Source organism: Mirounga leonina, unplaced genomic scaffold (genome assembly GCF_011800145.1).
Source record: "Mirounga leonina isolate KUSES-001 unplaced genomic scaffold, KU_Mleo_1.0 Mir_82, whole genome shotgun sequence".
NCBI classification, from domain to species: domain Eukaryota; kingdom Metazoa; phylum Chordata; class Mammalia; order Carnivora; family Phocidae; genus Mirounga; species Mirounga leonina.
Genome location: NW_023270825.1, coordinates 43,150,808 through 43,168,895, shown reverse-complemented (window position 1 = coordinate 43,168,895; position 18,088 = coordinate 43,150,808). Strand labels below are relative to the sequence as shown.

Sequence of the window (18,088 nt, the reverse complement as noted above, 5' to 3'; positions counted from 1 at the left end):
TCTTGGATGGCCAGTTCACCCATCATACCCTCCACAACAACGCCAACCTAGCTTCTTTCTTTCCAACATAAATAGACCTTACTTCTCTGTAAAACCGTCCCGCCTCGCCTTGGCTCTGGAGCCATGTGAACGCAGCAGCGACACGGCATCCTCTTGTTTTCCTCACTGCACAGGAATGCTTTTATTAAACATTCATGGAAGGAACATGTCATTAAATACAGTCTTTTCTGTAGGCTTATGGTAGATATCCTTTATTAATAAACTATTTTTAACTTGCAACTAGTTTTCTTCACTTATTCATAGGAACGGAATTTTATTCACTGCTTTTCTGGCATCTATCAGGTTGATCTTACGGGTTTTTTTTCTCTTTTTTGATCTGTTCATGTAATGAAGTGGTGTGTACTGGTTAAAGGCATGAGTATCTACCACTTAGTGGAAGTGCTGGGACCCTGGCCCTACTACTCAGACTGCCTCTGTCATCAGGGGCACGAATTACTTGACCACGCTAAGCTTCTGTTACCAGCCCCCTCTGTAAAATAAGAATAATAAGTCCACCTATGATTTAAGGCATGTCTGGTAGTTGGCTCAGGGTCGATAAATACTGGCTCAATAAATATTAGTTCTTATTATTAATGATTAATTTCCTAATGTTGAGCCCTATATAAATAATGTACCAAGAGGATGGCAAACAACCCACAGAAATCAACCACTAAAACTGGGATGGATTTCCAACAGGTTCATGTGGTTTATGAACTAATGAATGGAACTTGAGGAGAGGAGCATGAACTCCCTGTAAAATGGCACAAAATTCTAGGTGTGTGTGCAGTTCCCTGGAGAGTGTGCACAGCTTTTTCCAAAGCGTTCTATGTCCCAGGAAAGTCACTGTTTTAGGTGGCGGGGAGAAACACAAGCCAGTGGCTAAGAGCAGATTACCACGGCAAGTTCCCTGCAATGTGGAGGAAGCCAAGCACCCTCGCCGGTGGAAGGGACCTCCCCTGAGTCTTGGTTCCAGACGTAAAAGCAAATGAACGATGGGAAGGGGACTCCCCAAAAGCACGTTCCCACCTTTTCTTTTCTTTGTCCTCTTTCACAAGTGCAGATACACTAAACCAAGTCGTATCTCAGAAGCGTACGGACAGACCGCTAAGAGTGTGGAAAAAGGACACGTACTCAGAGAAGGGTTACCTGAATGGTCCTAAAGAAAAGCTTCCTCTGTGTCATGTTTTTTGGGCTGAGAGACCAGGAAGATCCCATAGACCAGCCCTGGCTGGTCTTTTTTGTTACTGACTCCTGTTTTTAAGGTAATGGATTTTAAACTAGTTCACCCCATAAACTTGAAATACCCTTTATCTCCAATAGATGGTGGCCAGAGAGACAAAAAGACTGGGAAGAACTGTCACAATGGGAGGAGGCAGGAAAGGAAAGGCACAGGAAAAGGGGCAGACACTACACAGTGCTGAGAAGGAAAAGACGTGGAGTCCAAGACACGGCTTCCGGTCTTCAAGGACGGCACGAGGCGGCCCCTCGGGGAACATGTGGGTTCTTCTATTTCATTTTAGGTGTTAAAAATGTTTGCTATTAATTTTCTGAGAAATGATTATGTAAGGACCATAAAGGTTCAAATATGATTAGCCACTCTTTCCTTCTGTACGGGACCGCATTATTTTTGTCCTTTGTGGAGACTCCGGGGGTGAGGACCAGGCCCCTCGCTCTGCCGACGCACATGACAACTCTATTAGAAGTACTCACAGCACCACCACTTAGAGAAAAGCAAATACCGTTCTTACCTGCCCAGGTGTTCAGAGTTCGGACTGACCAGGTACATTAGGTTCCTGAGAGTATGCAGTGGTTGTAACTGATCTAAGTTTACATGCTAGAAAAAGCGAAACACTGATTAATATTTTGAACCAGGTAACACATTAAAAATTAGCTCACAGTATATTTTCCATACCTGAGAAAAGCACAGGTAAAGAATATTTGCATTCAGTTTCTTCACTGCTCGAGTAAATTTCTGTCTACTGAGATTTTCCCCACAAAATTCACTGGAAAACAAACATACAATTTGTAAAATTGTATCTTTCTGAGGAAATTCTATGGTAAAATGTCTATCTGGAAGTACACCACAGCTCAGTATAAAACAAACCCCATGTCGTTTGCCTCTTTGTAAGTTAGACTCAACAGAGACTTTCTGAGAATGAACCACCGCCCTCAGGACGAGCAACTTCACCGCAGCTAAGAAATTACAAACGCAGAGACCCTCTAGCCAAGCAGCTCCACTTCGGAAAATTTATTCAACACAAATACATGCACACCGATGAAATGACGAATGTACAAGATTATTCTGTGAAGTATAAATAATATTTATATTATTATAAATAATAATTTATTATTATTTATAATAATAAGGCTGGTGAGACCCTGGCACACTTACACAAAGAAGCCTCTGTTAACTATCCACTCCGTGGAGAATGAGAGCTGGAGGCTCACAATGGCCTGACGAGGCCCACCCAATTTGTACCCCCGCCGTCTTTGCTGCCCTCACTCTCCCCAGGGCTTGCTCCCCTCTTCCCTCAGGGTCACGTGATCATACACCCCCGCCCACTCACATACCGCAAGCCCCTTCCCTGCCTCCACGTTCCCGTTCCCTTGCTTTCACTCTGCTTTCATGTCCTCCACGGGATTCATCACCATTGGACACACTGCTCATTTATTATCTGCCCCTCTGTTAGAATGAAGGGCCAAGAGGGCAACGATTGTTTTCACCACCACTGTAGCCTCTCAGTGCCTAGAAAAGGGCTCCAATATTTGTTAAATACTCAAAAAGGTGTAAAACACCCTAGTATATCTTTTGTGTTTAAAAGGGGAGACCGATGATAATACATATTTATTTGGCTTGAGATGTAAGGATGACCAGACGGGTAGGAAGGTCTTAGTAGAACTGAGTAGAACTTAGAACTGAGTAGACTGTAAACCTTTACTTTTTTTTTAAAGATTTTATTTTGGGGCGCCTGGGTGGCCCAGTCAGTTAAGGATCCGACTCTTGGTTTCGGCTTGGGTCATGATCTCAGGGTCGTGAGATCAAGCCCTGTGTCAGGCTCCCCGCTCAGTGCAGAGTCTGAAAAGACTCTCCCTCTCCCTCTGCCTGCCTCCCCCCTCACCCCCACATGCTCTCTCTCTCAAATAAATCTTAGAAGAAAAAAAAAAAAGATTTTTAAGTAAGCTCTAACCCTGAGATCAAGAGTCGCATGCTCCACCAACTGAGCCAGCCAGGCACTCCTACATTTTTGTTTGAATTTTTAAACCACCTGTTTTTATTTTAAAAAGTTAAAAAAAATATTCAAGTGTTCTAATTTACCCAGTTCTTATATGTGAGCATGCCCTCTGAAGATCCTAGTTTGTCCTTCAATTATTTTTCCAAATGGGAGAATTCTCTGTGGTCTTCTCAAAGACTTCATGTGCAATTATAAGATAATGAAACAAATTTGCACATTAGGCTTTTGAAATTAATCTCAATATTTCACAGTCATTTTTCTGGCTTAATAATACTTAAATTCCTGGCTTTGGTTCAATTAGAGTAAGTACACAATAGGAAAATGACATCTACGATAAAGATGACATTGCCACCTTCGATTACTTGCCTGTTGCACAGCTTTTTAGGGAGATTTATGTCAAGTATATGAGACAAAATGTTGACCAGCTGAGTCGCATAGCACAATGCAGCACTGATCGTGTAAGCGGGGTTACTATGCTCCATGTCTGAAGTATAAAAACAACCATATACAAACAACTTTAATTTCAACAAAAAATAGCAATGAACCTAGATTTTATGATTTATAATTTTATCATTACATTGTTGATGATTATGTTTTGCTCCTTATTAAAATACTAATAAAAGGTTCATGGCCACACATTAATGTTTCATCATTTATGGTTTTTGCGGAGCGGAATGTAACCTAAGCAAATGAGCCCAGGCAGACCCAACATAAATGAAATTAAAGTCTGAACTGCTTGGACCTGCGAATGTATTATTTATTAGAACAGTAAATGCCCAACTTACATGTCACCCCTCAGAGAGGCCTCCCCTAGGCTACGCCTGTCTTGGTGACAACACCTTTGTTTCGCCAGCACCTAGCATCGTGCATGACAGAGAGCACATACTCACTGTGTACTTGCTAAATGACTAAGTGAACAATCTTTTCTCCACCAAAGAAAGCTCTAGAGGTTTTCAAGGGTTTTTCTACTGGGCTATTTCTATCTCCATTTCGGGCTGCTAAAACAAGCTCTTTACAAAGAAACTATAGAAACAGGACTCAACCGGCTAAATATACTAACTAGTGAGGTCTTTTCATATAAATAAAGCAATATCGGCCCCCCAAAAGTGAAATATCTAAAAAATGTTTTCAGTCCATTCACTGATGGACTGGATATAAAACGTGGTATATCCACATTACATACAATGGAGTATTACTCGGTCACAAAAAGAATGAAATGCTAATTCATGCCACAATATGGATGAACTCTGAAAACATTATGCTATGTAAAAAAAGCCAGACACAAAAGGCCACCCATTGTATGATCCCATTTCTATAAAATATCCAAAATAGACACATCTGTAGTTACAGAAATCAAAATTACAGATCTTCCTTGACTTACAATGGGGTTATGTCCCGATAAATTCATAACTTGGAAATATCCTAAGTCGAAAATAACATTTAATGCTCTAAACTACTGAACGCCATAGCTTCGCCTGGCCTGCCTAACACAGGCCCGGAACACTGACATGAGCCTGCAGTTGGGCATAATCATCTAACACAAAGCCTATTTATAATAAAGTGTTGAGTATCTCGTGCAGTGCATTGCATCCTATACTGAAAGTGAAACACAGAACAGTTATCAGCGTATCTACCGGCTGCGGACCTTCACGACCACGGAGCTGCCTGGGAGTTGCGGCTGCCGGGGCCCGGACCATGAGAGAATACGCACGGCACAGCGCTAGCCCAGGAAACGATCCAAATTCAAAGTTCAAAGCGTGATCGCTACTGAACGTGTATCGCTTTTGCACCAACATAAGGTAAAAAAAATTGTTAAGTTGACCCATCGTAAGTTGAGATCATCTGTAGGGGCTGCCCAGAGCTGGGAGGAGAGGCGACAGGGGCATGACAGCTCCGTGCCCTGGAGCTCCCGTCTGGGGTGACGCCAGTGCTCTGGAACTCAACAGAGGGGGTAACCACACAACACTGTGAATGTATTCACGCTGCAGGATTGTTCACTTTACAACCGTTCATCTCATTATGTAAATTTTACCTCAATTAAAAAACATACCTAACTTCTAAGTTTTCAAGGACTATTTTGATTCTCACCAGGCCCCTGCGTGGTTTTCTTCTCTTCCACCCAATTGTAGTATGCAGAGTAGTCCCCGTTGTTGGGAAGGCTAATCCAAGGCCCTGTAATGCTAATGCTGGTGTCCCCATTGTGATCGTCACAGATCCATCTTCCCGAGAGGTAAGTCGTCCTCCGGGCTTCAGCAAGCTTGCTCACGGTGCTGGAGGTCATGGCACTGTCGCTCTCTGAGGACACATCTGCGGGATCTCTAAAAATCAGAACATACATATGGATTTCAAGGGACTGGGATTTAAAGAGCATGCAAGATACTTGCCTGATATGTAGAACACTGAGAGATGCACACACGAGGACAGAGTTTAACTAGGATATACAAAGGTAAGTAATTCTATCAGACATGAAGCTCAAACCAGCTGTGGCACAGAAGGCCATACCAATGTGAAGAGGATGGCACCATGAGCTGGGGCCTCAAGTATTTGGTCTCAAGACCCCTTTACATGCTTACAATTTTTTGAGGACCCCACAAAGAGCTTTTGTGTATGTGGGTCAGATCTACTGATATTTACTTGCATTAGAAATCTGAGAAAATTTTAAATTATTCATTCATTTGGAAATAATAAACCTATTACATGTTAACATAGCATATTTTATGAAAACAAAAAACCTGTACTTTTCAAAACAAGAAAATTAGTGAAGAATGGCATTGTTTGTTGACCAGCTGAAACACATAGAAAAACACAGCACTGGTCAAGAATTCTGAAAATCTCTTTTACACCCAAGTCTTGCAGTTGTTCTTTCAAGTAAAAGTAGTGTCCCATGCAAAAACCAGCTAGTTCCACTTGCAACCCACTCAAGTGCTTTTTCTTAAGCCCACCACAGCCCTTCAGTCTGGAGCCAAAGAGCCTTCTGCACACTTCCCATTTCATCATGTGGTATATTAAAACAATGTGTACACAAGGATCAAGACTTAATAAAATTTAAATAAAAATATGATTTCTACTGCTTCATCAAGAGCATCCTTGCTGTGAACTGCTTTTTTCCTCAAAAAACGCAAGTACATGGTAGAATACGACTAGTAACATAGTTGGTGTCACTGCTTAGACATCTGTCAAGGCACCAGTTTTTACCCACGATAGCTTCTGAGCCGCCAGTGCAAATGTCCACATGGTGAAAAGGGAAATGAAGTGTTACCGTTTGTACAGAAATACTTGCGACAGCGCAGACGGCAGTCTGAGCTCTGAGCACCGTGGGCCGGGAGAGCAGGAAGGAACGAGAAGTCAGGGCGGACGCAAGCGGGGCACAGAGACCATCCGACCCCCGAGGTTGAGGCGTCGGCCGCCCAAGGGAAGCGCTAGGAGATGGTGTTGGACAAGTAGGTAGGGGAACTGGCAGACTGGGGAAGGGCCTCTGCGCTGCACTAAGTTGAGGTTCTGTTCTCAATCCTTTCTCCTCCTGCCACCGCGTGCCTGTGGGGTAAGTGCCCCTGGCGGTCACGGGGAAGTGGGGGAGGGCACTACGACCAGGTCTGAGCGGCACCTCTGCTTCTTCCTTCTTCCACGGAACAAGTTTGAGGAATGCGAATGAACAAGAAATCTTATTACAGGAATAACTTCAAAACTATCAGCTTTAAAAAATTACCAGCATATAATATCATATACTGCTATAAAAGATTTAAACAGCACAGGCAGAGAGGAGTAAGTTTTTCTCCATGTTTTCTCTTCTGCAGCTTCGCATTCAGTTGTCGGTCTCCTTGGTCTCCTCAGATCTGGGACAGCAACTTAAGACTGTGTCGTTGTTTAATGTGTTTTAACACTGATATCTTGGTCCATCAGAATCTAATTTAGCACTGGGGCTGCCTGGCTAGCTCAGCCAGAAGAACACCCAACTCTTGATCTTGGGGTCAGGAGTTCAAGCCCTACGTTGGGTGCAGAGATAACTGAAAAAAATAAACTTAAAAAAAGAATCTGATTTAGCATAATGTTTCCGTTTTATTAGCTTTTTCCTCCCCAAAGTCCTGGTCGCCTGTTTTTACACCAGTCTTTGGATACCCCAACTCCTCCCCACTGATCCAAAAGAGTCTATTTCTGAACTTCCTATTCTGTTCTATTTTGAATCTGCCTTTTTATTTTTATATTTGCCAACTATTACTAATGAATAATTACTTGGTAAGAGTCGGGGAGCAGGTTTTCAAGCCAGAATAATCAGACCTTGAGGCTTTTAGGAAGTTAACTATGGCAACAGCCGAAAGGACACAGTGAAGTAGAGGGAGCAAAGCAGAGTAATTTAAGTCCTCACTAGTCACAGTGCAAGGACTAGCCGGGGAAGGATGCTTGGAAGTGAGGACAACTAAGGGACAGGAAAATCCTCAACTGGAACAGCCTGATGGTTAGTGAGAAAGCAAATGAACTTCTCAGTAGCAGTTTTCAAACCTCATCAATTATCATCTGGGGAAGTTAAAAAAAAAAAAAAAAGTATTACAAGATGGGCTGGAGGGCTAAAGGTGTGTCCTCTGGAACCTGTATTTTTCAAAAGTTCCTAATTGACTCTGATGAACATCCAGGTAGGGAACCACTGTCTTGTCCATCTGATGACTCCTGAGGGTATCCATGCACTAGAGCCTTAGACTAAACTCACAGTCTCTGGGGTGCCTGGGTGGCTCAGCAGGTTAAGTGTCTGCCTTTGGCTCGGGTCGTGATCCCGGGGTCCTGGGATCGAGCCCTGCATCGGGCTCCTTGCTCAGCAGAGAGCCTGCTTCTCCCTCTGCCTGCCGTTCCCCCTGCTTATGCTCTCTCTCTCTCGCTATCTCTATCTCTTGGTCAAATAAATAAATAAAATCTTTAAAAAAATAAACTCACAGTCTCCAGCGCTTGCCAGGGGCTAGTTACCAGGAAAAGGCTACGTCAACAGGTCAGTCAACAAGTGAGGGCCCCACTTCTCTGAGGGCCACCGCCCTTCACCTTGGCTGCCTCCCCTATTTCGTGCAGCGTGTACTGTTTGCTGAAGCAGATAAGACTTCAGTTTAATTACCAGGAAAGCCAATGACCCCAGAATGAACCCGATAAATGAGGCGTTTCCATATTTGAAAAATACCTGATCTCTGAAACTTGATCTATTCCTAGAGTCAAAAGACTCACTGTACCTCACACTAGTCTTTACTTCCTCGATTGGAAAAATGACAGAGGTGAGCTCTAATATATGAGATCGCCGAAGATCTGCCAGACGCTCATAATGACTTCTTAAGTCAATGGTTTTTTTTTCTACCAGGTCACCAAGTCTGCGATTGTGCCTCTGAATCTTCTCCTTTTTCTCTTGATGCCGCTGTGCTCGAGTATAGAGCTTCTGATTCTTTTCCTTGGTTTTGAGAAGGCCTTCAGAATCTGAAATAAATCACACCCAACAATTATCTCTACAAATGGCTCCTGGGGCCTACAGAACCCACCTCCAAGGGTAAGCGTCTTCCTGAAGTTTAAACCGAAAGCAAAACCTCAATCAGGTTAATGTTCCACTAAGTGGAAATTGAGAGTTTAGCTTAAGTAAATAAATAAATCAAAGTGGACCATCACCTAAAGGACTCTGGGTCTCCATCTGTAGTCATCATTTGTAAGAATCACTCAACAACTATCAAGTTTAAGTTCAAGCCAGGAAGTATCTGACTTATTGGTAAGCACTGAAGAATAACCATGATGGGCAGAAAAGATATCTAATCCAAGTTTGAAAAACTTACTGGCTATCTGATTTTCCTTAGAAACCTCTTACATATGCCTTGGGCTCCGCTGAGACCCAGGGATAATCTCACGACAGGTGGTCATGCAGCAAAGAAACAGACCAAGGGCTCTGAAAAGTTACAGTGGAGTGTGGCGGCACCCAGCAGGGTGGGAGTCCTTATTATACGCCAGCCTTTGAAGCACTGCAGGGGCAACCAAAGCCCGGCCACACAACCAAGAGTGGAGACAGATGCTCATCCTGTCTGATGTGTGTCCTTTTCATGAAGCTCCTTCAGGTTCTGGATCAAAACCTGTTAGGGTGTTAGGGCTGTAACTCAACTTCTCTCGAGTGGCAAAAACGAGCTGCAAAATCTCAGACAGGGCGCCTGGGTGGCTCAGTTGGTTAAGCGGCTGCCTTCGGCTCAGGTCATGATCCTGGAGTCCCGGGATCGAGTCCCGCATCGGGCTCCCTGCTCGGCGGGGAGTTTGCTTCTCCCTCTGACCCTCCCCCCTCTCATGTGCTCTCTGACTCTCTCATTCTGTCTCAGATAAATAAATCTTTAAAAAAAAAAAAAAAAAATCTCAGACTCCTAGAAGTAACTCAGGAGGCTTCTAGGTGCCACCCTTCACAGGTGGCAGGACACCACCAGTCACCTAATCTGCACTAGTGCAGACTCAGCACTCAAGAGTTTAATTTGTCCTCTCCATGCCATCTCCCCCTAAACATAAAAACACTTTGATGCTACTTCTGTCATCTACTGTTGCTTATTTGGGTAAGTAACTTTATAGCACAGATCGACTCAACCTTAAAGGTTCATACAATCCAACTTCCCTATCTATACCAAATATCTGTATTATTCTGTATCATGACACATAAAATCAAAAGATTCTGGAGAAATATTCATCAGGTTCTACAGTTTATAATATATAACCTTTTCCAAATATATGTGATATTTTAACAACAAAATTTAAACAAATACTATTTACTGGGTAACAAGCTCTTCACTTGTGGACTTGAGACCATGCATGGTTTCTGGAATCCATGAACTCCCTTAAAATTGTTTGCAAAATTTTTTGAGTCTCGTCTAAAGGGTGGCAACTAGACTGCATTTATGTTCTAAAGAGCAGTGGTTCCCAGCCCTTGGTAGGTCATCAGTACCACCCAGAGTAGTGCTCCTCAAAGTGTGGCCCGTGGATCTAGGCCCATCAGTAAACTTTTACCAGTCAGACAAGAGAAATACAGAAATACAGAGTAAGTTTTAGCAACATTTTTCTTTGACATGCCATCCAAGTGTGCAATCATTTTTCTAGTATTTTATTGTACTTTATAAAAGTACTGGTATCAGCTTATGACATTAGAAATCAGAGAGGGAAAAATGGTCTTTTACTACAGACAGTTTAAGAACCTCTGACCCAGTCCCCACACGAGATTTGAATTTCCTAAGTCCAAGGTGGGTCCCAGGATTCTCTCTCTAGATTTTACAAGGGTTACCAGGTGACTCTGAGGATTTGCTAGGTCCGCTGCTTTAGTACCAAATCTTTTCTGGGGTGGTCGTTTTGTTTTGGGGAGTTAGGAATCTGTTAAATTCAGCTGATCAAAGTTTTAAACTTGCTCATCAGGCAAGGCACAAACTCAGTAAATCCAGCAATTCTAGGAGGTTCACAGACACCTGGGAGCAAGTCGCCCATGTGAACATCATGGGAGGATGTGGAGAGGGGGGTAAGTTTCAAGTCCCTACGCTGCTGCTGAACCAGAGCCTCTGGAGATGCACACAAAGCTCAGTGGGTAACCAGCTGTCTGTGGTTCTGAGCACCTCTTCCCCATGCTGCTTTCCTCTCCAGCTTACTAAGCCTGTGAAACTCCACAGGAGCATTTTATTAGGACAAACATTTTCAAAGGAAGCTTTTGCTCTATTACATACCACTATAAAATACTTGCTTCTGAAAGCAACGAGCAGACAAGAAAGGGATTCATAAGGTATGATGGTGACTCACTTTGAATTTTAAACAATGATCTTCAGAAATACATGGAATATGTCTAAGGATACAGGATTTCTAAGAGGACTCTCCTAAAATTTGATAACCACTTACGATGAAGGATGAGGTACACAAATATAATGTAAGATTAATACAGATTAAAAGGTGTATGAGACTCACAAATAGAAAAAGCCAATATTCTGTGTTTCTGGAGTGAACTAATAATTATATCTGAGTACCAAGCTTCTTCTTAGCAAAGGCAAATGGGAAATATAAATTCCTTAACTTTTTTAATTGAGAAAAGTAGTTTATTCAAAGGCCATCATATTTGTGTGTATATGTATATATAAAATATATATATTTGGAAAAATATTTACTTAAAATCCTTATACAAATGTTTTACAAGAGGAGGAAGGTAAGCAGGAAACCTTTCCAGGTTGCTGTTGCCTTCCCACCCCTTCTCTCTTTCTCCGTCTCTCTAGTTTATTAATCCAATGAAATTCCACATTAGCCCTTTATTAGGTCTAGAAGAAGGGGGACACATTACTTACTTATTTTCATTTCTTCATTTCCTTTACAGATGGTTTGTTTCAGCTGTTCAATCCTCATCTTACAGGACATTATTTTCCATCTCTTAAAAAAAAAAGTATGCAATAAATATCACAAATGTTGGTCTCTTATGATTAATAGGATTTTATACCTAGGATCACTATTATTTTGAGGCATAACTTAGAAAACACAATGAAGAAAAGACCAATATAATTCTATTTATTGTAACTTTTGTGACTAACTATGGTGGACTACAAAAAGAAGAAAATGTTATTCTGGTTCAGTGCAGAAGCTGGTAGGAAATTAAGACAGAAAGAAATTCACTTACTTCTTTCATGTGTAATGAGGACAGAGAGAAATGGTGAAGTATATTCTCCTAACCTGCTCTGTCCAATATACAGCTAATGATCACATGTGGCTATTTAAAAGTCATCTGAAATTACGTAAAATTCAGTCCCTACTCAACACTACCCACATGTCAAGTGTTCAACACATGTGGCTAATGGCTACCATACTGGTGAGTTTAGACATAGAACGTCTGCGTCATCACAGAAAGTCCTACTATTGCCCTGCTCTAAACTCTTGATGCTATTTACTGAGGAGACCATTAACATCACTGTATCATCTCACTAATACAATACACAATTATTACTTGCAAAATAATAAAAACTTCAATAAAAACAGAAGGTTTTCTCCCTCAAGATGAATAAAAGGTCCGTAAAAATGCAACGTGGCAGTCAGTTAAAAAGTAGGATTACCTATTCTATAATGCCTCTATAACTGCGGATAATTAAAAGCCTAAAACAGCACTCAAGTACGGATGGTGTTTAACACTGGCCTACGTGACCGGTCTGCGGTACAAGCCGCAGAGCAGACTGCGGAGACGCTGCAGACGGCCGAGTGCTAACCGCCCTGATGGAGGGACACCTGAAAGCAGACTCGCGGGGACCAATGGACTGACTCAAAGATGAAACGGCCACGAGACGTCTTCACTTTTAAAGGGCATTAGTCTTTAAGAAGCAATATTGAAATCTTTTATAGAAAAACTAGAAAACAGTACAGGGAATTTAGAAAAACAGCAAAGGGATTCTTTATAAATAGCCTTTAATGCTCTTTTCCCATACAGTGTATTTTGTTTCACTTATGTCACATACATTCTTCAAGTATTTAAAAATTATGAATGATGCTTATTGTGAAAAAAAAATTAAACAGCACAGAAGAGAAAAATAGAGTGATTAGCCTGACTCCTTCCCATTCTTCAGGGGTAATCTCAATTAAACTTTAATATGTATCTTTTCAGATTTTTTAGAGTATACTCATATTTAAAACACATACACAAATGGAATCATACTTCACCCTAAGTTTGCTCTGTCATTAAAAAAACTCTTGGATATCATTCCGTATCAACACATGCGGACTGATCATTCTTTTGAACAGCTATACTGTATCAATTATTTATCTCATCCTGTTTGATAAGCATTTAAGATATTTATGGATCACTACCCAGGCTCTAGTCAATCATCTTCTTATCCATAAATCTCTGCATTCCTGTATTTTCTTAGGAGGAAAACTGAATATACCACATGTGCAATTAAAAAAACAAAACAAAAAACACACCCCAACAAACCACTAACTTGTCCTTCAACCAAATACATCAATGTATACTCCTACCAACACTGAATAAAAGTATTATCAAACTCCTTATTTCCATATGCTGTACTCATTTTTTCCCAGTTATGTTCATTTTGTTCAGAGTCTTCAACATACAGAACTATTAAAACTTTTACATGGTCAGTGAAAAAAATGTTTCCCTTTTATGGCTTATAAAGGTCTGCTCATCTGCAGGTTATATTTATAAATACTCTCCTATATTTTAATATTTTTATGAGTTTACTTTTCACATTTAATCATCAATCCATGTAGGCAGTGTGTGTTTACAATGAGTAAGTTTTTTCAAAAAGGATAGTTCATCGTTCTTGTATTCCCATGTCAATACCAGACTTCATATTTATCCTTTATAATGGCTCTATAATTAATTGCCAGTACTCTGGCATCTAGATAAAATATTTGAGGGCCCACACTACAAATATATTCAAATAGAGGGCTGCCAAAAAATGATTCAAATAAATTTAAATTCAAAGTGATATTTTAAGCACTACCAAATGAAAAGCATGTAACCACAAGTATAAAGAATATTATTTAAATACTTCTTACAGCTTACCAACTGATCTGTTATCCATTTTCCTTCCATAGCTTTTAACACTCTGCACAGAGAAAAGACAATCATAATTATATTTTGTGAAACTCAAAAATGTAAAATCAACATCTTTTTAAAGTAAGTTCTTAAAAATGTCTGGAAATACCAAAGTGAGACTCAAGCATTCAATAATGTTTTCCAAGGGTGCCTGGCCAGGTCAGTCAGTGCAGCGTGTGACTCTTGATCTTGGGGTTGTGAGTTTGAGCCCCACACTGGGTGTAGAGATTATTTAAAAATAAAATCTTTAAAAAAATAAAAAATAAAAATGTTTTCCAAATTCCCCATTCTCTAATTTTTTTCCCCATTTCCTTCTTTTTGCACTTTTAATACTGCTCAGAACCTTTCTATAAACATTCACAATTTCCAATAACAGCCAGAGCCTTTGTCCTCAGTCATAATCAATCATTTCTATCAGTCATAATTATTAATAATAATATTTACAAGAGAATTCATAATCTAAAATGTGATGCTCAGTTCCCAAAGAAATGGCACAAGCCGGCACCTGTAAAAACCTGTCCTATGAAGTGTTCTACAGAAGAAATAAAAGTTTCTGTGATTAAGTTAGAGAAATGACTTAAATAAATCTAAGCAGGGTTCTGTAATGCAGGACATCTCAGAAGATTTAATCCGCTCATAAATGTTTTCATAGACCTGGAGTGCATCTGGAGAACAGTGACTAGGTCACAGTTTGGGACAGAAGATTCTACAGGACAATTCTCAGATCCAGAGCGTGAGATTCATCAGGGGTGCTTGTTAATAACTCAGATTCCAGGGCCTTGCCCCCCACCCCAGACCTAAAGTCAGAATATCTGAGGATAGGATTCTGAGAATCTGCATTTTTAACCTTTACCTCAGCTAATGAATTCTGATGTAGATGATATGCAAGACCACACTTTGCAAAATGCTGATCCAGAAGAAGAAAGATAAACAGAAGACTTGACATCTTACAGGAACCACCACTTATTTGCCTGTTCTGGACCCATTTGCTGCACATCAATTATCTGGGCCAGGGGTCTGACTCATCAGTCTAGTCACTGAGTGCCTGCTGCGAAGGCAATGGATCTGATCCCAATGTTTCCTAGGAACCTGATAATCTCTCCTGTTTTGCTTCTCCCACATGCACTGCTCTTCCACACTTTGAGATTGTATCCTAAATTCAACAAGTCAGCAATCCATGTATCTACATACCACAGCACTGAATTAAACCACACAGTGACAAGAGAACCTCCACACGCAGAAAAGAAAAAGGGAAACTCACTCTTTTTGAAATTCTTCTTGCTTGCTCTTAAGTTGGCTTAACCTTTCTTTCTTGTCTATAAACCTGTAAGAAAAAAATGTAATGTTTTATTTAAATGTTCATTCTTTTCAGTTCAGTGTGATTATGCAAATTCCTAAGGGCCAATCATTTCTGCAGACTCATCTGGAGTGTCCTGGTCCTGAAAGTAAACACACATCTTCTCAAGGTGGTGCGCACACAGCTGCTTTTGCCACTTGCTCACTTTAAAACTAAGTTCAAATTCTCAGCTTTAAAATTCTTTCATGGGTTTATAAAATATGTCTAGAAGCCACCCCCCCCACCCCGCTCAGATTAAATTATCTTCCAAAACAGGCACATCAGAGCACTAGAGTGAATTTGAATTCAAGGAAATTGAGGCTTCTAACATAAACATGATTTTAATTTAGCTTAATTCAATCCTGCTCTCACCTATAAATTGGTAACTTATCATTTTTAAAGTACAATGTTTTTTTCCTTACTAATTTTATTGCTAGTCCTTATGGGCTAACAAGTTACTTAGTAGAAGTTATCAAAAGGAAGGGATATCACATCGCAGTTCATTTTCTCTACAGTCTTCTCCCCTTATCCTTTCCTTCCTGTTACCTTATTTAGGGTTTAGTCTGCCTTTTTTTTTCTTTGCACAGTTTAAGATGGAAACCTAGATGATCCATTTTAAGGCTTTCCCTTTTAAATATAACCATATAGGGGCGCCTGGGTGGCTCAGTCGTTAAGCGTCTGCCTTCGGCTCAGGTCATGATCCCAGGGTCCTGGGATCGAGCCCCACACTGGGCTCCCTGCTCAGCGGGAAGCCTGCTTCTCCTTCTCCTACTCCCCCTGCTTGTGTTCCCTCTCTCGCTGTGTTCTCTCTCTGTCAAATAAATAAATAAAATCTTTAAAATAAATAAATAAATAAATAAATAAAACCATATAAAGTTATAAATTTCCCCCCAAGTATTGTGTTAGCTAAACCCCAAAATGTCTTTTCACATCATTTAGTTTGGAATTCCTAATTTTCCACAAATTCCTTCCTTGATCTCCAAGTTATTTAGAAGTATAGTGCTTAATTTCCAGATATACGGGTTTTTCTAGGTAACTCGTTGTTTTCCATTTTCTGACAGAATATACTCTATGAGATTTCAATCTTTTAATTTGAGAGTATCTTACGGCCTTGCATCTGGTCTGCCCTGGTGAAAAGTTCCCTGTGCACCTGAAAAAATATGTGTTCTACAGGCTTTGGGTACTGTGTTCTAGAAATGTCACCAGCTGAAGGGGATGAAGAGTGACATTCAGATCTTCTAGATCTGTACTAGTCACTAAGATAGCCACCAGTCACATGTGCTGAGTACCTAAAATGTGGCTTGTTGCTTAATAAGTATCTGGGTAAAAAAAAAAAAAAATTATATGACTAACATCATGCAACTGACTTTTAAATGAGCTAACAGTGGCTCGCTATCTTAAAAAAACACTATAATGCCATATGCTATAGTAACATAGTATGGAGTCCAAGATTAGGTTTTTGGCTGTCTCCCAAATTCCTAGCCTAAATGAAAACAATCTAACAGAATAGTAAGAACCCTAGAAATCGCTTCCTTAAAATGGTCCAGACTAATACCAGTCTAAAATATTTCTAAAACCCCATGTTTGAAACATATCCAAAGATATCTACTTCAAAATGGAAGGGATCAATAGATGAATGGATAAAGAAAACGTGATAAATATACATGCTAGAATACTACCAAGAAAAAAGAATGAGACTTTGCCATGTGCGGCAACATGGACAGACCTAGAAGGTATTATGCTAAGTAAAATAAGTCAGTCAGAGAAAGACAAATACCATATGATTTCACTTATATGTAGAATCTAAAAAACAAAACAAACAAGAAAATACTTAAATACAGATAATTGGTGGTTGCCAGAGGGGAGGTGGGAGAGGGGAGGTGGGAGAGGGGAGAACAAAACAGATAAAAGGGATTAAGAGGGACAAACTTCCAGTTATGTAGTAAATAAGTCACAGAGATGAAAAGTACAGCACAGGGAACATAGTCAATAATATTGCAGTAACACTGTATGGTGTATGTGACAGATGGTGACCACACTTACTGTGGTGAGCACTGAGTAACGTATAGAAGTGTCAAATCAATGTGTTGTACAATACACCCGAAATTATTATTTTTTTAGATTTTATTTATTTATTTGAGAGAGAGACAATGAGAGACAGAGAGCATGAGAGGGAGGAGGGTCAGAGGGAGAAGCAGACTCCCCGCCAAGCAGGGAGCCGGATGCGGGACTCGATCCCGGGACTCCAGGATCATGACCTGAGCTGAAGGCAGTAGCTTAACCAACTGAGCCACCCAGGCGCCCCCACCTGAAATTATTTTAACATTCATGGAACACTACATCAAAAACTAATGATGTATGTATGGTGATTAACATAAAATAAAAATTTTTTTTTAAAGATTTTTATTTATTCATTGAGAGAGAGAGAGAATGATAGAGAGAGAGCATGAGAGGGAGGAGGGTCAGAGGGAGAAGCAGACTCCCCGCTGAGCAGGGAGCCCGATGCGGGACTCGATCCCGGGACTCCAGGATCATGACCTGAGCTGAAGGCAATCGCCCAACCAACCGAGCCACCCAGGCACCCAACATAAAATAAGATTTAAAAAATAATAAAAAAAATTTAACATTGTAAGTTAATTATACTTCAATTTTAAAAAGAGAAAAAAATGGGAGGGATAAAATATTCTAATTATGACGCTATCATTTAATAGGCAGTCACTGAAAATGTATAATGTATGTTAAACAAAAAAAGCAAATCAAGTGGTATTATATACTTGTGTGACTAAATTCAAATTAGATTAAAAATTCAGTTCCTGGGCGCCGGGGTGGCTCAGTTGGTTATGCCACTGCCTTCGGCTCAGGTCCTGATCCTGGAGTCCCGGGATCGAGTCCCGCATCAGGCTCCCTGCTCGGCGGGGAGTCTGCTTC

At 40.6% G+C, this 18,088-nt stretch overlaps 1 protein-coding gene across 1 annotated transcript in view; it reads right to left on the bottom strand.

Annotated features, from left to right (window-relative positions):
• ATG14 (autophagy related 14) overlaps nucleotides 1-18,088 on the bottom strand; it is a 36,901-nt gene that overhangs the window by 7,480 nt on the left and 11,333 nt on the right. Inside the window, exons 2-9 of the mRNA XM_034992483.1 lie at nucleotides 15,086-15,148; nucleotides 13,792-13,834; nucleotides 11,573-11,654; nucleotides 8,480-8,717; nucleotides 5,361-5,590; nucleotides 3,639-3,756; nucleotides 1,952-2,042; nucleotides 1,788-1,873 (exon numbers count right to left, since the gene is read on the bottom strand). Of these exons, the coding sequence (XP_034848374.1) occupies nucleotides 1,788-1,873; nucleotides 1,952-2,042; nucleotides 3,639-3,756; nucleotides 5,361-5,590; nucleotides 8,480-8,717; nucleotides 11,573-11,654; nucleotides 13,792-13,834; nucleotides 15,086-15,148 (951 nt within the window). The remainder of the gene's footprint in view (nucleotides 1-1,787; nucleotides 1,874-1,951; nucleotides 2,043-3,638; nucleotides 3,757-5,360; nucleotides 5,591-8,479; nucleotides 8,718-11,572; nucleotides 11,655-13,791; nucleotides 13,835-15,085; nucleotides 15,149-18,088) is intronic.